We start from the raw sequence: 23,571 nt of genomic DNA, 5'->3' as shown, positions 1-23,571 counted from the left end.
TCTACACACACACACACTCTCTCTCTCTCTCTCTCTCTCTCTCAAAACCCATTAAATCTATAGTAAGCCGAGGGAAACACACACTTTCCCAGAAACGTTAAAAAAATTAACCCATTTCACTCAGCTGTGTAAAAATTTCCTTCCTTTTTCATTATTTTATACAGCTGTCATTTTTTTTTTTTACCCCCAGAACTGCGTGTAGGGGCCTCATTAATCTGCAAGTCAGCCACCGCCTACAACCCCTTCATCTACTATTTCATGAGTGAGGGGTTTCGGTCAGACCTGAGGTGGCTAGGTCGAAGGGCAGGGGTCGCTTCCCATCACCACCCCGCCTCCACCACTTGGCAACCCTCCTACGTCAGCTCGACAAGAAGTAGGTGATGTATTTTTGATTTTATGGTCGGTTTTTCATTCCTTCTAGGGTTTTTTAATACTCCTGGATGTTTTTTTCACCTATTCCCATGCAGGATTGTGAGTTCTATAGAGGATTTGCTACACCTGCAGGCTTTTATTTTGATCTGTACCTAACCTACTTAGGATATTTTTCCTACCTACACAGGTTTTGTTTTGATTTGTACCTTACTCACGTAGGATCTTGTACCCAACCCACACAGGCTATGTTTTGATTTGTACCTTACTCACATAGGATCTTGTACCCTACCCACACAGGCTTTGTTTACATGTGTACCTTACTGGCATAGGATCTTGTACCCTACCCACACAGGCTTTGTTTACATGTGTACCTTACTGACATCTTGTACCCTACCCACCCAGGATTTATTTTGCATGTGTACCTCACCCAGTTCAAATTTTGTGTCCTATCCACACAGCTATTTTTTTCTCTTTAATTTGCAACTTCCTCTCATGGGATTTTTCGTGGCCGTCTACGTGTTCTGAATTTACCTGCCCAGAATCGGACACACAGAAAATAAGATCCGGTATGTTGACACTTAAACATTGAGGATTGTGTATTTGTAGACGATCTTGTAGCCTAACCAATAGAGATTCTGCAGTTTAAGATTCTATACCCTAACCATGTAGGATTATGTATTTCTGAAGATTCTGTAACTTAACCCTGTAGGATTTTGTAACTGCTGTAGCTGAGATGATTTTGTACCCATATATGTAGGATTATGTATTTTTTTAGCGGTGATGTACCCTGACCCTGTGGCTTTTGTATTTCTAACCTACTAACAAACGTAATTTTGTATCCTAGCCTTGTAGGATTATGTATTTGTGGACGAATTCTGTACCGGAACCTTATAGGATTTTGTTTTAGCTACTAAGGCCCGAGGGAGGGGGAGGAGGAGGCCGAGGATGAGATGGAGGGATGGAGTGGGGAAGTATATGAGAGAGGGGGGTGTGAGCTGGGGAAGGGCAGTGAAATGGTGGAGGATGGGCGAAATGGAGGCGATTTGTTTGTGGCCACCCCTTACGTGACTGAGGCGTCTGGCAATAGATAGATAAATAGACAAATACTAAGACTAATTCTCGTCGGTTAAGGAAGCTCCCTAACAACACTTCCTAAGCGATTTATTTTGCTTATTAAACCTTGCCATCCACCTCTGTGTTAAGTCCTTCGAATATCACAACACTATAAATAACGTACAAAACTATATTTACCAGCCCAAAATAAATCGGTAAGGATGAGGTGTTAGGGAGCTTCCGTATCTTGTACTCACTGAAATTATTGCCCGTGTACTTGCCAGCTAAGAGGCTCCCTAAGCACCTTTTCCTTAGCGATTTATTTTCCAAACTACTCATTAACATCCTATGCCTCTTATATCATTTTTAATATCAGCATTAATAATACACAGAAATATAGTAACGAGGCGGAAGTAGGAATAAATCGGTAAGGAAGAGGTGTTACCGGCCAATGTGAGAGAGACTTTGTGAGACTTTTGGTATGGCGTGAAAATGAAGAGTCAGGAGTGGAGATGGGGTTTGTGAGGAATGTGTGTGTGTGTGTGTGTGTGTGTGTGTGTGTGTGTGTGTATAGGAAAGGTGTGGAGTGCAGAGAGTGGATAGGATAAGTGTGGAGTGAGTGGAGTGGAAAGCATAAATGTGGAGAGTGGATACGATAAGTGTGGAGTGTGGAAAGTGGATAGGATAAGTGTGGAGAGTGGACAGGATTAGTGTAGTGTGCAGAAAGTGGATAGGATAAGTGTGGAGAATGGACAGGATAAGTGTGAAGTGCGGAGAATGGATGGGATAAGTGTGGACTGTGGAGAGTGGCTAGGATAAGTGTGGAGAGTAGATAGGAGAAGTGTGGAGTGTGGAGAGTGGATAGGAGAAGTGTGGAATGTGAAGAGTGGATAGGATAAGAAATGTGATTCGTGAGAGATGTGTAGTAAGGAAGACTGTCGACAAAAAGTGGAAAGTGTGTGGTCATAAGGCGAGAATGGATCTAAATTGGTTGGTGAAAAGGGTATATGTGAGCGAGTATGAAGATGGAAAGAGGCGTGGTAAGTCAAGAAGGCGAATAGACATAAGGAATCTTGAGTATGCGAGGTATGGAGATCGGTGAATTTAAGAAACTGAAAAGGGATCAAGCTGGTTGGACGAATTATGGAAGGAGCGCATGACAAGATTGGCACCCCTTCTCCCTCCTCATTTTATTTTTCGCTGGACACGTATATTGACCGTCTGATAGGTATGAAGTGTGTGTGTGTGTGTGTGTGTGTGTGTGTGTGTGTGTGTGTGTGTGTGTGTGTGTGTGTGAGGTGGGATTAGGAATTCTAGGGACTTGAATGATGAGTACATGTGTGAAGGTGACACACGTCCCTGAGCATCCTGTTGCTTATTTTCTCCCTCCATCTTTATTGTTTCTGGACCAACCCCGTCTTTAGGTGGGCAGAGAGGTTGGAATTATCACTACTACTACTACTACTACTACTACTACTACTACTATTATTATTATTATTATTATTATTATTATTATTATTATTATTATTACTTCTTCCAGGTAGCGTGAGGAAGTGGAGAGACCGTCCACGCGAAAACTCCTTCATCGTCCGCAAAGACTCCAACTCCACAACCTGCTTCACGTCTGGAAACCTGGACACCCCATCCACCCCCGTGTCCATCCTCACCAATCACGACGCCTTCTCCTACCTCCCATCCAACCCCATCACCCTATCCACGGCCTCTAAGATCACCAGTGGATGTCTGAGGATGTCAACTTCGAGCCTTCAGCGCCTGGAGTCGATGAAGTCACAGCGTAGGGACAGCAAGAGACGCCAGGAGCCACCGAGAACAGTGTCTCGTTGTCTAACCGACCAGGACATTTTGGTTCACTATCATCCCAAATGCCGCATCGCCAACTTATCTCACAGTATAAAGCCTCTTCAGTATACATGTAGGAGATCAGTGTCCTTTACATTATCAGCAGAAGAATCGTCGCAAATCGTCAACTCTTCCGCCGGGAGTCAAACTAGTGAGGTAGAAAGTGGAGGGAAAACGCTAAGATCACGTTCACTATATGGTTTCCCGGAGATTAGGATGGTCAGATCGTCCCAGGGTATAAAACCAGCAAGGGACGCATATATGAACACTAGAGTTTAGTTTAGAGGTAAATTAGAAAGCATCAGAAGTACAATGAGATGATTTGGCCTTGTGGAGATAGTGGAAAATGTGAGACTGATTCAGAGAGCTTATGTGAGTGAGGAGGGATGGATGGGGAGACCGAGGATGAGAGGGGGGGATGGGCTGGAGATGTACCTGAGAGAGACGAACACCAGAGTTTAGGTTGTAAGTACAGTATAGTTGTAAGTTAGAGAGCATTTGAAATGGTTTGGCCTTGTGGAGAGAATGGAGAATGAAACTGATTAGCAGAGTGTGGGTGAGGTGGGAAGTGGGGAAGGGAAGGGAGAGACAGGATGAGATGAGGATGGTGTGAGTGAGGTGGAAGGTTGGAAAGGGAAAGGAGAGACAGGATGAGATGAGGAGAGCGTGAGGGAAGATGAAGATGGAGAAGGGAAGGGGGAGACAGGATGAGATGAGAGCGTGAGGAAGGTGAAGGTGAATTAGGAAAGGGGGAGACAGGATGAGATGAGGAGAGTGTGAGGAAGGTGGAGGTGGAGAAGAGGAGGGGGAGACTGGATGAGATGAGGAGAGTGTGAGTGAGGTGGAAGGTTTAGAAAGGAAGGGGGAGACTGGATGAGATGAAGAGAGTGTGAGGAAGGTGGAGGTGGAGAAGAGGAGGGGGAGACTGGATGAGATGGAGGTATGTGATGCAGAGGTAGATGAGATGAGAATATGTAAGATGGACAGAGGGCAGCGTGATGACGGAGGACAGGGTAACATGGAAGGGGTTGGTCTGAAGGTACCACTTCCGATATTTAGGCGCCTGGCGATAGATAGACAAGTGCAGTAAAGGAAATAAATATTATCCTAAGGTTTGGTATAGACACTGCAGAGAAATTGAACCGTGAAGACAATCAATAATCCAGTGAAGAGTAGGCGTGTTTTGAGAGTTTTGGCTGATATCTCTACCAGGGTTTAAGCTGTTATTAAAAGGTTTGAATTACAGAAAGGGAATTAGAGCCTCTTCCTAAAGTTTGGCATTACAGAAAAATCGAACAACTCAAGACCAGTAAAGACCGAAAGACACGTTGTTTATAAAATCGTGGATGTAGACTATCATCAGTGGAAATAAGGGCATTAAATTCGTTCCTAAGTCTGATAAATACATTGCAGAGAAGCGAACTACACGCACATCCTATATCTGAAGTGGGGGACTGAGGGTGGTAGATATGTGTGAAGCGAATCGGTAGAGAAATACCTCACTAGAAAACCTCTAATGATCAGTATTGTGCGAGCGAATGTGTGGCCTATTTCACTGAGCGATATATGAATGATTGTGGCCCATTTCACTGGACATGCTGTTGATAACTCTTCCACTTTCGTACTTAATCTTTCCGTATTTTGTAATGACCCCTCCCAAAAATATTAATACAAACTTTAGATATTTATTTATTTATATATTTATTTATTCATAATTTACAAGGAGTAACTCGGGTATAGTCGGTTTGTTTTCACCTAGAGATCGCAAATCATTTCAGGTCAGTTGATTGCCAGGTGTTGTCAGAGTGGAGGTTTAATCGGACTAGTAACCACAGAGACTCATTACAGCCACACAACAATGGCTCACCGAATTTCGCGCAACCACAACTTGGTATCATAGTTGAGATTGACCCAGTTCTGAGAGATGAATACAAACCGGCGAAAAAAAAGCTAATAGGCACTCAAAATGAATAAAAAGTAAGCTTATTCACAGGTGTGGATATGTACGGAGCACTAATTTATGTAACAGTTGTAAGATTTTTTTTTTTTTCATAGTTACTGAAGACAAAATATTCAATCATTCGCACCCTCTACATGTGTACTGAACATTTCAACAGAGTATAGATGATTTGTTTTCATTTTTTTTTTTTTTTTTTTTGTACTGTGGAATGTATTTGTATAATAAAAATCACGCATTTATTTCTTCCATTCCCCTCTTTTGCAATCAACTACAGTTGTCCCAGGTTATCGATGTATGTGTGTGTACTTTGGAGGTAAACTGCAGGGAAGAAGAAAAAGACTACAGAGGAGGATGTGCCACAGTTTCCTCCACTTTGCCGGTCCTGCGGGTTACCGACTTTTTGTGTGACAAGGTTAGTATCTAGATGTTGCTCCGATTGACATTATTCGGAAAACTCAAGCTTGATCTCAGCTATGTGCATGAACCTGCGAATTGAGTGTACGTGCGGTTTAGGTTATGGTAAAGGTTAGTTGCTGAATTGCGAGGATCTTCCCGAAAGAGTGAAGAGTACCCTGTAGGTGAGCCCTTTACACAGCAATCTGAACCCTCATGAACGGCGTGGGAATCCCTTAGGTAAGGCTTATACTCTCAGTCATAAAGTTTTGTTGCTGGACGATATACCAACGATTTCCCTGACGAAAGTAACTAAATCAGCTGAACAATCATATCCGCGCGTGGAATCCGGGCTGCATTCACCGTACACTAACATGATAGCGGATGAAAGCCCTTTTAACCTTCTTAGGCTATCGTGATCACCACAGTCCCTCTTTGTAGCAAAGTTATTTGGGGGAGGTGGCTAGCCAGCGAGATACTGCAGAGTCATCAAAATAAACTCATCGCTAATGGAACGCCAGTCACCGCTGTTATTTTCGATATTACAACCAACTAACGGAGACAGGAATTAATATCGAATACCATCTGTTAAATGGGAATACCACACAAGCCTACCAGAGAACTCTGGTCCTGCTGGACACCTTTTTCCATATACTGGCAGGTCTTTCCCACATTCAACGCAGATACCAATATTGGCGGCGGTTTTTCCCACCAGTTTGTGTGAGGTTGGGGAGGACATGGATGTGAAATTATGAGTGAGTTATTGTAAAATGAGTATAGCTTTCATTTTTAGTGCTAGAATATGCTATTTTATTCGTTTGTTTTTCATTATGTGCTTGAAATCCCACTTCAGGAGGGGGGACCATTGGATTTACTGGAATACTGGCTTTATCGGACTGGGCTTAGGTTCCACTTTATTTTGACAGCACCCGACGCGATCACTACCACCATTACCGCAACCAGCTTGGACCTGTTGGAGGGACGTAAGTAATAGTGAGAGCTGTGGAAATGAGTTATTTGAGAGGAGCATGTGGAGTCACATGGAGAGACGGACTGACAAATGAGGAAGTGAAGGAATGTTGTGGTGTGGATGTGGATATGATAGGAAGGGTTAGGAGAAACACATTAAAGTGGTTTGGCCATGTGGAGAGGATGGAGAATGAGAGACTAACGAGGAGAGTGGATGTGAGTGAGTTGGAGGGAGGGAGAGGCAAGGGGAGGCCAAGGATGAGACGGAGGGATGGAGTGGAGAGGTATATGAGAGAGCGAGGTGTGAGCTGAGAGCAGGGCAGTGAAATGGCGGGGGACAGGGTGGCATGGAGGCGATTTGTTTGTGGCTGCCCCTTACGGGATTAAGGCGTGGGATTAAGACGTCAGGCAATAGATAGATAGCTAGATAGATGACGCAATCAGAGCGAGTGGCAGGAAGGCTAGCATTATGACTGGCATGGGTGAACACAGCCATACAGTGCAAACATAGGCTTTTACCAATCCATTCAGGAGTGAAGTGGCTTGAGAGAGAGAGAATGTGTGTGTGTGTGTGTGTGTGTGTGTGTGTAAACTGTTTGGCTGAAAAGCAACCTCACCCAGCATTCCAGAAACATGAAACTCCTAGTATGGTGCTGCATGATAATGTTGGAAGCTGGTTGGAATAATGCTGGTAGATGGTAGGTGTAATGATGGTAGTGGTAGAGGTAATGATGGTAGGTGGTACAGGTAATGATGGTAGGTGGTACAGGTAATGATGGTAGTAGATGGTTTAGTGGTAGATGATGATGGTGACAATGGTGGTAGTTGGTGGTGGTAACTGTGATGGTGGTCGTTGGTGGTGGTGGTAGTGGTGGTAGTTGGTGGTTTTGGTCGCGGTAATGGTGGTGTTGGTCATGGTAATGTGAGGTAGTTGGTGGTGGTGGTGGTAATTGGTGATGGTGATGGTGGTGGTAACTATGGTAGTGGTAATCTTGGTTGAGATTGCAGAATTATTAATATTAGTGTATCATCATCATCATCATCATATAAAGCGAATGGAAAAACGAGAGGGGAGGGAGAAAGTAGGGGGAACGAGAAGGGGGGAGGAAGTAGCGGGTGAAGAGGTGGGGGAAGGGAGGGGAATGGAGGAAGTCTGCTTTTCTAGGAGTAGAAGGGGTGGAGGGAAGAAGGAAGACAATAAGTGGAAGGACAAGGAGGGGAAAGGAAATGGAGAAAATGAAAGAAACGAGAGAGGAAGGGAGGAGGGAGAAGGGGTGTGAAGGGAGGGAGGTGACAGAAACAGCCAAGTTAGTGGAGGGGGAGGGAACTAGTGGAGGGAGCTGGGGGGGGAGGAGGAACTTGCCGGCTTTCTGGGTTTGGTCAGACTTGCATGAGCTGGGGCAGGGGGAGGGTGTGTGTGTTTCTGGTAAGCTAATTTTCAGTTTTCCTCGTTATTGCTTTTTTGATCATGATATTGTCATTAGTTTGTACTGTAAACACTCCTGAGCATTTTTAGAGCTTATTCAGATAATTGAAATAACTGAAAGATAACACAGCTGTGTGTGGAGTTTGGAATAGGATCTGTGTGTGGCTTTGGGGGTGGAGTGGCTCAGGTCCTGGATGTGGAATTATGTTTTTTTTCTGTATGTTAAATGATATGGTTGATGTTTTTCATGGACTTTTTCAGTGCAATGCCTTATAAGAATTTTCTTTTTCAGAGGTGTGAGTTTGGCGGGAGAGGACAGAATGGAAGATAAATTTCCATATGGAGGCAAAGTAACATGTGGGCACCCTTTCTGGGATCAAGATATTTAACTAAAGTGCTACCACCACCACAGCAGCTGGAAGTACCGTACCATAATCACTACTAGCACAAGCACAACCTTTAGTTTGCTGTTCTACACTTTCGTTGGAGGGGGCGTTAACTGGATACTGATATGGTGAGTACATGTAACCTTTTGTCTGATTTTTTTTTTTTTTTTTTTTTTTTTTTTTTTTGGTGCATGCTACTTTATATATAGCTTTATATAGCTTGAGAGGCTTTTCACCTTGAGTGATATATAGGGCTGGTGGCAGTACTGTCAAATCAGATAGTGTGTGGCCATGTGCAGCTTGCCACAAGGGTTAGGGAAGCAACTCCAACTTTTAGTTGATTGCCAAGTGGTCAAATTGGGATGGTGATTTTGACAAGCAACCAGGGAGAAACGTTTAACCAAGGCTCGTAAAATTCCTTGCAATGGTATGGCTGTACGTTAACCCCATAGCACTTTTTCATGGCTAGCCTCATATTCTGGTTTTTGTCTATTATTACAATTGCATTTATGATGGAGAGATGGCAGTTATAGGTGGCTTTAGTAAAACCAGTAGGTATGTAGTAACCATGGACTCATTCCTAATTCCTAGCTAAGGCAAGTCAAAGTCCATGTAATCACATGTTGGTATTTGAGTTGTGGGAATGATCCGTTGTCAGAAATTCATCCATAGGAGCAAGAATATGTAGCTAATGTGTTAGTGGCATCATCCACATCTTCCTCACCCCAGGGTAGGGTCCAGAAGTCAGAACAAAACCTGATAGAATGAGATACTAACCAAAGTTTGCCCAGTTCAATTAGCCATACTCCTATTCTTTCACCATACAAGCCCCTGGAATTCTGCAGTCAAGGGCCAGAAATGTTTACCAAGCCATTGACCACGATGAAGCAGTGAAAATAGCATAATACCTGCATTACTCTAACCTGGCCAAAAATTTTCTCCACCCTTATTGCTGAGCTGTAACAAGAGTAATTCTAGAATATGATGATAGTCATGAAGTGCTATGGATAGGATGTAGATTCGTCATATTGTCTTTCTGCCATTGATCTATGCGAAATAAGCTTCAAAAGGTCAAATTTAGGCTTAACTCTCAAACCAAGCAGCCGTACTCTTTTCTTGAACTTGGCCTAAAATTCTGTCTTGAATATGGGCGTACTGGCATAAACAGTAAATATAATACAATACTCCCTTTATTTTAATTTGGCCTTTATGACAGGTCATCTTTAAAATTTAGCTGTAACAAAAGTATTAAAATAGGGTGCTATGATCTTTTTGGTTTAAAAATTCTTAGTATCTTGAATTTTGATTTTTAACAGTAAACACTGAAATATGATGCCCATCTCAAAGTTCACTGCAAGTAACTAGTTGTAGCATTGTCTTGGTTTGGCACTGATTTATGTATGAAATGGGCAGCATAAGACAGTGTTGGGTAAAGTATAAGGTAGTAGTAGTGTTACTTGCAATATAATTGTCTGTTCAATGGAAGTAATTTGTACTATTTTTCTACAACATTGCAGTGGTGTTCCTGTGATGTCCCTGGGTTCGTGTGGATGTGAACGAAGAATTGATAGCCTGGTTCCATAGAGAGGGCAGCCTGATTCTGGTTCAAGCGATGAGACTCCCTGAAGAACTCTAGTGGAGGGGCCTCGACTACTTGGTGGAGAGTTGCAGGAGTCTGTTGTGATAAGTACACTACTGTAGTGCATTTGTTTTAACCTGATACTTCCCTAAGCCTTTTCAGTTGTTAAAGTGTAGTCAGATAATTATGGAAGGTTGAATTGACTGAGGACAATCATTCCTAAATTATAACCAAGGATGAGATGGTGGGGTGGAATGGAGAGAGAGAGAATGGAGAGGGGTGTGTGGAGTGTAGAGGGTTAGAAGAGGGAATGTGGGAATTGGAGGGATGGAGTGTAGATATATATGAGAGAGGGGTGTGTGAGTTAGAGAGTTGGTGTGTGGAGAGAGAGAAGAGGGGATGTGTGAATTGGAGGGATGGAGTGGAGAGACCTGAGAGGGGGGATGAGAGTTGGAGGGAGTGCAGCCAAATGGACGCATTTGTTTGTGGCCGCCACCTACAGGATTAAGGTGTCTGGCAATAGATAGACTAGATAGCTAGATAACTATTTCAAGCAGGCACAGTGTTGATGTCGGAGTGTTAGTTCTGTCCAGTTGAAACAAACTTATGGTAACCAAGGACTCATTCCTACTTAACTAAAGTTATTAAAATTGTGTAGCCTATTCACTTAAGTACTAAAGTTGAGTGGAGCAGTTCCATCAGGTTTAGAACAGACTAGAGTATAGCTAAACAATTAAAATTTTCAATTAAAATTTTTCTCATAGTTAAGAAATTGAAATGAGATGGAGGTAGCTCTTTTATCCATAGCTGGGTATAGATTTTGGTACTTTTGTAGGTTAATGTAGCTTAATGCCAAAATGTTTGCCTTGCTTATAGGCCTTTGCCATAGCACTTCTTTTAGTATAATTGTTACTCATAATTCATATACAGTAGATATTGATGTTAAAGGTAACAATATACAATAGATTCTTCAAGAAATATTAGAGAATAGTTGACTGAAACTTGGAGGCCTAACCAGAGGTAAAATAAGTGCCGGTATATCTGTAAGTGCAGTCATAGAAATTTAATGTGGTCCTCTTCTCTGTGCATGTGAAGAGAATGGGGGATAGCAGTGAAGGGTGAGAGGTGTGAATGTTGAGGGTAGAGTTGAGAGGCAGATTGAAAAAGACCTGGAATGAAGTCGTAGTGTGACGTCAGGGATAAGAGGCTGAATAGAGAAGCTGCTAGAGATGAAGCAACATGGAGAGCTGCCATTAGGTGACCTAGGCTGATGTATGCAAGCATCTTGGAGCCTTTATAAACAAACAAATGAAGGAATTGTTGGCTAATTCTCCCCAGTTTACTGAACCTTGTCTCATCCCATCCATAGGTGGAAAAAAAGAGGTTGAGATGATCTAGGTATAACTACTCCTTTTAATGTTTTTATTTTTGCTTTCAGCACCCTGCCTCATTCCATCATCTGGTGGAAGAGATAGTGATGGAGAAATTCATTAGATAGTTCACATAACTTACTGTTTGCATTAGCATAACTTGAATAGGGAAGTAGCATTATACTATGTAGGAATAGATGCATTGGCTACTATGCAAATTTTGGTGTTCATATTTTTGAGTGATAAAAACTTATTAGAGCCCATAACTCAGTTGTGGGTCCATGCTTATCTGCAAGTGAATCTGGGGGACTCCAGGCTGAAGTTACTATTCTGCACTTTACCATCCTCTTTTTGAGGAATAGGTACTTTGCTGTATGGCAAGAATATCAACTGATAGACTCCTTGAGATGAATGGGTTAGATATAGTCTTCAGTTGTCCTTCAGCATAGGATTTAACTAATGCTGAGGTAGTACTGTCATTGCAGTGAAAGGGTTAACAAGTTTCTATACATTTTTGTACTTCGGACAGTTGGAGGGGAGGGGTAGCTTGATAGCAGAGGCCACCCTTGCTGGGATGGTGCTTGGTGGTGGACATCCATCACTGTCACCACCACCACCACTAACTGTGATTTAGGGGAGCAACTGTGCTGGATACTGAAATGGTGAGTACACTTAAATGTGATACAGCTATGTAATTTAGATGCCAGTCTGTTGAAATAACCATTGATGGCCTAGTGGAGTGTACCATACATCAGCTTGTATGGTTTTCTTTAAATCTTGTAATGGTACTATATTTTGCTAATTGCCAGTTAGCTGCAAAATTTGCTTTAATGGGTGTTGGAAAGTTAAAATGCACTGAAGTCTATTCAGGGCTATTCATTTCCTTGAGTAGGGCCATATAATGAAACCAAAATTGATAGATGGGCCATACATAAATTAACATTTTTTTTTTTTTTCCTGTCTAAACAGTTATACATAGAATGGAACAAAAAATTCACCGAATGCATTTACATCTTCCATTAAGCACACAAATAAAAATGCAAAAGCAAAACTTTGTTTTATGAATTTCATTCTTCTGAGTATGTCAAAGGGCCAGTGATAAACTAAAGGGCCAGATTTGGGCTGAGGGCTGCCAGTTGCATATCCCTGCTATAGTTAAATAGCTTAGGAAGCTAAAATTGCAGAAGTATTTGCTGAAAGTTAACTCAGACTTGCCAAATGGGAAGCGTTAGGAGGAATACACTGAGGTGGTTTGGCAATGTGGAGAGGATGGAGGGTGAAAGACTGACGAAGAGAGTGTATGTGAGTGAGGTGGAGGGGGGGAGAGGGAGGGGGAGGTCGAGGATGAGATGGATGGATGGGGTGGAGAGGTATATGAGAGGGGGGTGTGAGTTGGGAACAGGGCAGTGAAATGGCTGGGGACAGGGTGACGTGGAGGCGAATTGTTTGTGGCCACCCTGAACGGGATTGAGGTGTCTGGCAATAGATAGATAGATAGACTCCCATCCCCGTTCCTCAGAGATGGGATTATAGTGTTTACCAATTAAAAAGTTGAGAAATTGTGGATTTGTTGAAAAATGAGATTGACTAGGAGAGTGAGTTGGAGGGATTGAAGAGAGAGAGAATGAGTAGGGATTGTGTGGAGAGGTATAAGAGAGGGTGCTCTGAGTTTGAGAAAGGGCAACCTGATGGCAGGGAATGTGACATGGAGTTTGTGGAAATCGTATGTCATTAATGTGTTAGGCTGTTGACAGGAAAATTAACCGCAGTTGGGTGTGGTGGTGTTTGTTTTAGCTGGTGTGTATTGTGTAGGTGCCTTTTAGTCAAGTGAGTCATGGTGCTTCAGCTAGATGTGCTTAGGAATGGTAGGTGATTTTTAGGTACTGTATTTACACTCCTTGTGGTCGTGTGTTACGGTACTCCAATTGGCTGGTGTTTGGAATATGTTAGGGTCTGTTTTAACTACAGAGTGTTTAGACACCATGTGGTCTAGTGGGTTAAGGTGCTTCTGTTAGTTGATGTTTGGAATATTTTTGGTGGGTGTTTGCTATAGTATTATTTACTGTAGATGCCTGGTGGGTCTAGTGGATCAAGGTGCCTCAGCTAGATATGATTTGGAATGTTAGGTGTTTTTAAGGTACCATATAGAATTTTCACACCTGGTCTTGTGTTGAGGTGCATCAGTTGGCAGGTGTTATGGATAAATTTGGTGCGTGTTAGTTACTGTGTATTGAGATTGCGCTTTAGTTTGTTTAGGTGGCTGGTGGCTTAGAGGGATTGGATGCTTGATGTCCAGTGGGTTGAGGTGCCTGGTGGCCCAGTCAGTTTGGGTACCTTGTGCCCTAGCAACCACAGGTAAGTATTAAGTTTTGGGAGTGGTTGGTTATTTAGATGAAAACAAAATTTTTATTTATTTATTTTTATTTGCAGGAGGCGAGTTGACTTCTAACAAGATGGGAGAAGATTGTATCAGAATAGCAAGATCAACCCAGCTGTGTAAAAGAAAATGCCATAGGTTCCAAGAAAAATGGTAATGTGTTAAAACTACATTTCTCTTTTTGCTATAACTTGGCCTAAAATTACTACCTTTGAATCTTAGTGTTTAGTTATGACAGTACAGTATATAAAAATTAGTCATGCTGGTCACCAAGAAGTGCTCTGGAAAGAATGTAGAGCCATTGTTTTTCTTTTCTGAAGTAAGTGAAGTAAGCTGCCAAAAGATAAATATTGGCCAAGTTACAGTGAAAGAACTATAGTTGTATATAGAGAAAGTCCTCGTTTAAGTACCGTGACCTTGTTTATAATCCAAGTACTGGTAGTTTACTGAACTTTGTCCTCAGACTTATGAGAATGAAAAAGTGGTGTACTGCAGGCTGAATTTGCCCTTCACCTGTAGTCCACCATTATCCTTTGGGAGGATAGAGAGGTATATGATTAGTATCCAGGGAGACTCATGAAGGCAACCCTCTCCAGGGCCTGTAAAGTGGGTTAATCATTAACCAAGGAGACTCCTGTAGTCCACCATTATCCTTAGGGAGGTTAAGGAGGAAATTGAGGGATGTGTTACTAGCACAGAAGTCAGTAAGGTTGTGCTCAAAGTCAAGTTGGTTTTTCGTTATTTTATTCTTGACTAGATGATAATGGGCGGCCTGGTTATGCATGAGGTGAGTCTAACTATGGAGCCTGTCTGCTCCTCTGCCTCTGGGTTCCTAGACTTATGTTAGCAAGAATCCCATATATCTCCATGTAGTCAGCATACATTCTCTTGAATGTATTGGTATACCAATGAGGAAGGGTAGATGGAGATGGTTTGGACATGTGGAGAGGATGGAGGATGACAGTTGGGTATGGAGGTTGAAATGTGTGACTGTTTAGGGCCGAGTTGAGAGAGGCAGACCAAAAAGAGACCTGGGATGAAGTCATAGAGACCTCAGGGGTAAGGGACTGAATAGAGAGACTGCCAGAGATTGAATAGCATGGAGAGTTGCCATTAGGTGACCAAGGCTGACTCATGCAAACATGTTGGAGCCTTTGTAAGCAATATGAAACTAAAGAAAGTAACCAAGGAGACTAATTAATACCTCATAACTGAGGATCATGGAACAGTGGCACACCCCCTCCCCCCATATTTATTTTTGGCACTTTTCTGTCAGTTGAATTGTGTTCCCATAAAGTTTAGTCAGGGTATAAAATTTTCATTACCAGTTGTATGGAGGGAATACTGTTAGTTTAGGCTATACCTGTGACTTTAAACGAGGACATCTTTATGTGCATTGTCTGTGTTTGTGGATGTGGGAGCATCTCTTGTCCGTTCAGTCACACCCACTGATTTTTGAGCAATTTTTCACTCATGTAGATTTTAGTATATTGCATCCCTCATGATCCCACATCCGTTACTTGTATATTTAGACTGTATGTGTTGACTATAAAATGTTTTCTTTATTCCAATAAATGATTATTTTATATAAATGTGTTAATACTTTATCTAGAGTAGACTTTTTCGCCTTCAAGAGTTTTGTAATATGAAAAACTGCCTGATTTTGACAAGGCAGTCGTAAAATTTTCAACTTTTTGGAGGTAGTAAAATAAATAATGCTTTTTAAAATCTAACCAGTTGATTTGTCAATGAGCAAAATACTTTTGCAACTCTTAGTCCAGATACTGAACACTTAACCAAAAAACTGTAGCTAAAAGAAATCCATGCTCTCATTGCAGACCAAAAATGAATTGAAACTTCTTGACATTTTGCATTGTGGCACATAGTGATGCAGCGTGCTTTTTTTCATTGCCCGTGACTATAACTGTTGCATCTTTATCTCATTTGTATCACATCATTGGTCACTGTTGCTCTGAACTGTCTGTCTGCATCCCTCCACGGCTACGACTGGTGCGTAGCACCCATCTAGCAAGAAACTCACGTCCCTTTTCTGCCGAACTCCCTAATGCAAGAGTTAACTGTTATGCTCAGTCCTTCATGTATGCAACAGGTCAACTCTGGAACTGCCTTCCTTTTCATTTGCTATTGCCTGTGACTTAGTCTTTTAAGCACAGTGTGTTCAGGCATCTCAAAAAAATTGGATCTTGAATTTGGCTCTTAACTTTTTTGTTTTGAGAGAATAGAATTTTGGGCTTTCTAGCAGTTGGTTCTTTCTACCTTGCAATGGGGGGGGGCGCGGTAGCATAGTGGTAGCGCGCTGGACTTGTGATCCGGGGATTGCAAGTTCGAGCCTCGCCCGGGCTGCCGTGCCGGGAGGGGTAGCTCCCTCCTGTAACCCTAGCGGGGCTATATAGTCCAATACAGGGCTTAGCTCGGGGGAACTACATTTCTCCCATTTTGTTTCCTTGCAATAAAATTTTGTTTAAATTAAAAATTTGGGAACAACATTGTCCAAAAATTAGCTGCCATAGCATTCGTGTGTCATGTTGGATAAAAAAATCGGTGGCATGGGCATGAAATGGCTGGGTAGGCCAGGAATAGCATACTGATTTCATATGTGCTTTATTAATTGGCTGCTTGCACCAGATAGTGATAAAATTGAAACTTCAGCCCGTCTTGATTAAGATTCATGTCTGTTTAAAATATAATCTAGAAATAAATAAGTGGTGTAAACTGTAGGAGGCTGTTCCTAAGAACATAATATATATTTTTTTAAAGTATTTTTAATGGAATAAAGTCTTAAAGGCGAAAAATGTTACTTGTTAAATACAGAAATGATGGCCTCATTATTATCACTGGAGTGATTTTTTTATTTTTTAAGGATGCTCTGTTAATGTTAGATATCTTATGGCGACAATCCAGATGAGTCTAGTCAGAAATGATAGTTCATTCTGTTGCGTTTTGCTCCAAAATTGAAAACTGGGAGACACAAGATGTAATGGAGGGATGGAATGGAGTGAGAGAAATAACTAGGAGAGTGTATGAGTGAGGTGAAGGGTGAGACCAAGGATGAGATGGAGAATGGAGTAGAGGTATACAAGAGAGGAGTGTTTAAGTTGAGGGGATGGAGAGAGACCAACCAGGAATGTATGTGAGTGAGGTGGAGGTCGGGGCTGAGGAGATGGAAAGATGGAGTGGAGAGGTGCATGAAAGGAGGGGGGGTAAGTTGAGGGAATTGAGAGTAGAAGACTGACTATGAGTGTGTACAGTATGTGCTTGAGGTTGGGGGGGGTGGGGGGTCTGTGAGGATATAAGATGGAGGGATGGAGTGGAGAGGTATGAGAGAGAGGGCAGCAAAATGGCAGGGGACAGGGAGGCAGTTAACACCCTTACAGGATAATGGAGCTTGGCTATGGGTGGAGGTAGATAGTTTGCCCACATCTTCACATTCTTGGTTATAGTAATGTGGCCATGAGTTCTATATTTTTAAAGATGTATTTGTTTGCTGAGAATTTACTCTGAACTTTAACTTGGGCTAAAATTTTAACCATTCCAGCCTGAATTAAGAGGTGTAATAGACTCTTAAAACATGATGCTAGTCACATACAATGAAAATGATTTTCAGGCCTAGCATTGGCTTTGTATCTCAAGTTCTATGATACAGGTGGAAAAGACTGAAAAATAGGGCTAAGTTATTGAAGCGTTGAAAATTGTCATGCTCAGTGGAATGTGATTTTATTAAAGGATATTTAACATGCATCACAACTAGTGCATGTTAGTATCTTTGAACCCTTTCAGTACTGTGATGTTTTCAGTTTGTTGTTGTTACATCCCAGATGATTTTATTAAGGTTAACTCTTGCTGCTGCCACTGTTTTATTCAGCTAAGGAAGGATTTCTCATATCATCGCTGCCCTGCATCCTTGCTATACCCTTCCAGTACCCCCTTGCTATACCCTTCCAGTACCCCCTTGCTATACGAAGACCTGTCCCCGTATCTCATCCCCTGAGGCTGAATAAAATCATATGGTGTGAACAGGAAGAAAATGTCCTCGTACTGAAGGGGTTAATTGACCCTACTCATTCTGTACTCCATTTTGACTCATTCATGCATCACTTAATTTTAATTGGTACTTAGTGTCAGGTTTTTGTGTATGAAATATTTAGTATTGATCTTTAACATGCATTAATGCAAACACATAGTGCACAGTGTGTTTAGCAATCAGTGCATGTTAACAAAGCCCTTCTCATCCTTTGTTGCTTGCCATGTTTCTTTGTATAGCTCTGCTCGGCAGAGCAATACGAGACATGGCATATGCAAAGTGATGAGCAGGGCACGCTCCTGGAAGTATCGGGGGGAAGGGCCCCGAACCTATCTCGATAAATGGGCCAAGAAAATATGGACTGGCAACCCTCACGCCTTGGGGTTACCAGTCCTTATTTCTTTGGCCCATTTATCGAGATAGGTTCTTTTTTGACATCCACCACTCTTGTGTATATCTTCTGGAAATAAAACCAATGTCTTATAATACCATGTCTTTATTCTATACCTTCTTTGCACATCACTTATATGTATAGATATACATGTGGACTTTGAAAAATATCAGAAGATTACAAGAGACACGAAAAGTACGAAGGAGAGATCACTTCGTACTATGTATGAAGGCAAGATCACTTTGTACTATATATGCCAAAGCTGATGGACAAAAATTTTTTTTTTTAACTTAGACAACTTTTCCACTTTTAAGTAACTGGACTTGGAAAATTATGAGCGTTCAGAACACATGAAACAGGACTTATGAATATGCAAAAGCTGAGCATGAACATATATTCAGTAAGATACAATTATGCTTGTAGTTTGATAATTATAGAAACTAAGAAATGGACATTATAAATAAACAAATATATAAAACTATACAATTTACAGAAGGGGTAAAGCAAGGGAGGGAAGAAGATAACAGAGGAAGGACAGCATGGCAGGTCAAGAATAGGGCAGGACAGGACACAAGGCAGTAATAACAGAACCTAACAGAGATGACAGGGCAGGACCCAAGAAGGTAAGAACAGCAGAACATAGCAGAGATGGCAGGCCAGGACACAGCAAGGTAAGAACAGCAGAACAAAGCAGGAAGGCAAGACTAGCGTGGTGGTGGTGGTGGTGGTAGGGTGGGGTTACAGGGCAGTGATGGTGGTGGTGGTAGGGTGGGGTTGCAGGGCAGTGGTGGTGGTAGTAGGGTGGCACTATGGGCCAGAATGATCTGAAAAGTGGAATTTATTCTGCCTTTCCATGTATAAGCATTAAAGTTCCAATTCTACAGTTTTTTCCCAATGCAGAATATCAATATGACAAATAATTTCCCATATGATAGTCATTTTTACAGGTTTGGCTATATTTGTTATTATTAGTGAGCACGAGTTGTTTAGGAAATATGCTCCGTGCGTCTGAATGACAAGGGCTGTGATGAGGAGCATTAGGGTTGTGTGATAATTGCACTATATATTCACTCTGATATGTTGCCAGTATGATTAAAATAGGAATTCAACAAAAATTAGCATTTCATTGTTGTTTTGCAACCATTAATTGCAACAATGTCAATTTTAGTTGGTTTATATAGGTGGCGCTGTAAAGAACACCCATCCAATTAAAGCTCGTTTATTCTAACGAGCGCAAGTATGCACAGCAGCAGCACCACCACCAGCAAGTGGTAACAGGTAACTGAAGCATTAGTCTAAACTATGAGACCAAAATCAGTGCATAAAGAGCTGCAGGTTTCTTAAATTTCTTTATAATTTCTTGGTTTCATCCTACCTGTGTAGCTTCCAACATCGTGTTACTAATCACTCTGTACATCATTCCCAGACGAGCATAATCAGTCAATTTTTTCCCAAGCATATCTTCATGATACAGTCTGTCTTGTGACGCCACGGATTTGTGTATTGTGCTCTGAAATAAGGCAGAGATTATCGAGAAACTAAGAGTTGCATATTCTGTTCTTAACAACACAGATGAGTGCGCTATGGTAGTTAAATTTTATGCTGTTCTTAACAACACAGATGAGTGCACTATGGTAGTACAATTTTATGTGTAATTTGTCGACATGGGAGCTGACTCATCGTGGATAACTGATTACATTCGAATACTACAAACATTTTAAAGACTATCTGCAGTTAAACCTCCGCGTTTACATGAAATCAAATACTCAAATAAATCCCACTTTTCAGATCATTCTGGCCCATAGTAGGTGGCAGACATGGCCTCTATTACTCGGTTTCTGTTACTATTACATTCAATTATTCTCTATTATATTACTATTACTTTAGTGGTTATCTGTTATATTAGTGATAATGCACTAATACTTGGTCATCTATTACTATTAATATATTATTTGCAATAACGATAGTTATTTAAATTGAAAATGGTTATCATTTTTAGTATTGCTGGGAGGCTGTCCCACATAATGCACAAGTATATCTCCATCATTTCTTGTGGGAGATACAGTTACCAGATAGCACTGTCTTATTTATATTGTGGCAGATGCTGTTGCCAGATAGCACTGTCTTAACTCATTATCAATAGGCTGACATTGCATATATAATTTTTTCTGTTGACACATGAAGACTAAATGTGTCTGTTATAGGAAATCTTTCCTGTCACATCTTATTGCTTTTCTTTCCTTTAAAGGTGGCTTTACCTTGAGTGACAAGCCAAATGGTTTCCTGTCAGCCAAAAAACCATTTACAATGCTGGGTGGTAACCATATAACAAAACCATACGTGCTCCCTACGTGTCAGCAATTGGGTTGGTGGAGGGTTAGTGCCCCTCCCTGTAAAACATATAACTCAAAGTCAAATGGCCACCCCTTACGGGATTATGGCATCTGGCAGTACATAGATAGATAGACTATATCATTATCTATAACTTCGCCTTCTATTACTATTACGATTACAGCCATGATTTTTAATAATTACTCTGAAAAGCTTGTAATAGTCTATTACTACTACATACTACTATTACCCCATGTCTGGTGGGTGGGTTCCAGGGAAGTGGGGGTGGTGGTAGGGTGGGTTGCAGGGTGGTGGTGGTGGTAGGCTGGGTTAAAGGGTGGTGATAGTGGTAGGATGGGTTGCAGGGCAACGGTGATGGTAGGGTTGGTTGCAGGGTTGTAGTGGTAAGGATGGTTGCAGGGTGGTGATGAGGTGGTGGTAGGAAGGTTGGCTGCCTGGTAAAGTGTAGAGGAGGAGGAGGAACGAAAAAGAAATGAAGAGGAAGGGGAAGAAAGAGATGAGGAGGAGGAGGAGGAGGAGAAGAGGAACAGGGAGTGGAAAGAGGGAAGGTGCCTAATATAATAAATAACTTAGGAAGTACCAAAACACATGGAAAATAACACTCAAATTTTCATTTGTCGTATAATGCCGACAAGAGGTATCATTACTTTAAGCTTCAGAAATTGCTGGTTAGAGTAAAATAATAATAATAATATTAATATTATTAATAATAATAATAAAAATAATGAAAACTGACTGTGAAACCCCTATCAGTAATTCCTCATTTAAGATACTTTCACTGAGCACAGTTTCTCTCTGAATTTGTCAGGCAAAATAAACACTTTTCACAAACTTCTTCACTAATATCAAATGTATGCTGTGAAAGATCGAGGTTAAGTCATCTACAAATATCAGTTATTTCAATTTAGCATTAATAAATGTCTTGTTACTTACTTGCTGTCTTGAATATGACCTTTAAATGCTTGAAAAAAATTCCCTCTTCCTCTGACCTAACCCAAACTTCAAGCAATGTACACCTATCAGCAATTTACAGGAATATATATCAATTATTAAATGAGGAATTACCTTTTGCTGGCATTATACACAAACCAAACTCCCAATTTACGCATATTCAGTTTGTTATTGTGTGGAAAATGTGCCTTTAGATCTCATATGATGTATTTAATTATATTTAAATCCTATGCATATATGTATATACTGAGGTGCTGCAATACTTTAAATTCATAAAATATGACGGGCCAGTAGAAGCTGTTTGGTATTTTCGTAACGTTTGGATCAGGTCGTTTATAAAGGCTCCAACATGCTTGCGTTGGCCTTGGATACCTAGAGGATGCTTGATCTCTGACAGCGTCCCTATTCAATTCCTTATCCCTGAGGTCACATATTATGACCTCATCCCAGATCTTGTTGGAGTCTGCCTCTCTCAACCCTACCATCTACATTCACATTTCCCACCTTCCACACCCAATTGCTAAACAGATGTGGTGCTGGGGGGACACCTTCATGTGATGGCACTGATATAACCAGGCCATGTCCAATGAAAAGAGCCAGATGCTCATGCACTCTTATGCCTCTGGAATCCTGAGTATCTCACATTGTTCTCTACATAAGCACTTTGTAGTTATCAGCTCCATGACTTTGCCATTCCACACCAACACCAATGCAATACCAGCTGGTGTTCTCAATGCCAAAGATCCCTTGTGGCTAAACATACAGACACAGGACAAAGGACTCTCAATCACGACAAACACGAACATGTAAGCATTGTAAACAACCACCACATCCCAACAAGACCTTTACACAGACTTATGATGTTGCCTCCTCCCCCAGCCTCACTACAGTATGTACCTCTTCACAATAACTTAGTTCACTTTTATCTAACTGAACTGGACCAGTCCCATGAAACTTAGTCAAACTTAGTTATATGACATGAATGAGTCTCCATGGTTACTAGTTAAACTGACTCTCCAGTCTGACAACACTTTATCAGAGTAAAATCAATGCATTATGGCCTTTAAAACCATCAAAACCACCAAGGAAGTTGTACTAGGGCTCTCACTTGACCAATTGCCCAAATTAATTAAAAGACAACCTCCATCCAAATTGAAGGTGAAGTGAACTAGGTTAGTGTTTAATTATGTCCTGTTTTTTTACTTTATTTTTCCTATAAATATATATTCCCATAAATATTCTACCTAGCCACTATATCCATACAAAACATACAACACTACATGCACTGCCTCAACAACATCCCTCCTCCTCCTCTACCCAACACTACACTTCTCTTCCTCCTCTACCAACACAACCCCTCACACTTTTTTTTCCCCACTAACTAAATGACTCCCATTCTGAAGGAACTGTGCTGTGAAAAACACTTGGAATTTCACAGTACAGGCCATCGGCTCTGACCATCCGCACTATCTGCATTCCATCACTGAATGTAGTCGTCATCCACTTTTTAAATTTTATTTTTACTATTTCAGACTGTACATAGCCACTACTTAGATGTACATGGCTACTAAAGCTATCAAAAATCTCCAGCTATACAGGATCCTTCAAAAACCATCACCAGACATCCACTCTTCAGAAACAACCCTACCCAGAGAAACATGAATACACTTATGCTCTCTCTCTCATGTACTCTGACTTGGTCTAAAAATACCTTATGCTCTCTCATGAATGCTGAGCTGTAAGAATACAGTATGATGCTTGCCAAGAAGAAATGGAATGGGAAAAATGTAGTCTGTAATATTTCCTATTTCTGCCTCTAAGCACTGTCAAAAAACCTGCATAAACATGAAAATTTGTGCCAAGTTAGACTTAAATGAGTGTAACCAGACTCCAGCACAATCATCATCTTTCTCTGCTTCAGTGTCAACACAAAATACAACTCACAAACAATACTGTATGCCCACAGTGTAATGCAACCTCCCACACCACACCACACTCATCAGATGTACCACAGTGTCACACGACACTACCACAATATACTCACCACATGTACCACAGTGTTATGCCTCCTCCCACACCACAACACACTC

At 41.3% G+C, this 23,571-nt stretch overlaps 1 protein-coding gene across 1 annotated transcript in view; it reads left to right on the top strand.

Annotated features, from left to right (window-relative positions):
* The window catches only part of LOC145407521 (rhodopsin, G0-coupled-like), a 58,581-nt gene that overhangs the window by 26,680 nt on the left and 8,330 nt on the right, over window positions 1-23,571 (top strand). Inside the window, exons 9-10 of the mRNA XM_080278445.1 lie at window positions 191-373; window positions 2,966-3,504. Coding sequence (XP_080134571.1) covers window positions 191-373; window positions 2,966-3,504 — 722 coding nt within the window. The remainder of the gene's footprint in view (window positions 1-190; window positions 374-2,965; window positions 3,505-23,571) is intronic.

This window comes from Coenobita brevimanus, chromosome 73 (genome assembly GCF_032717465.1).
Source record: "Coenobita brevimanus isolate Jiangsu-jjx chromosome 73, ASM3271746v2, whole genome shotgun sequence".
Classification (NCBI taxonomy): Eukaryota; Metazoa; Arthropoda; class Malacostraca; order Decapoda; family Coenobitidae; genus Coenobita; species Coenobita brevimanus.
The sequence above is the reverse complement of the archived record's forward strand: the minus strand, read 5'-3'. Positions and strand labels throughout refer to the sequence as shown.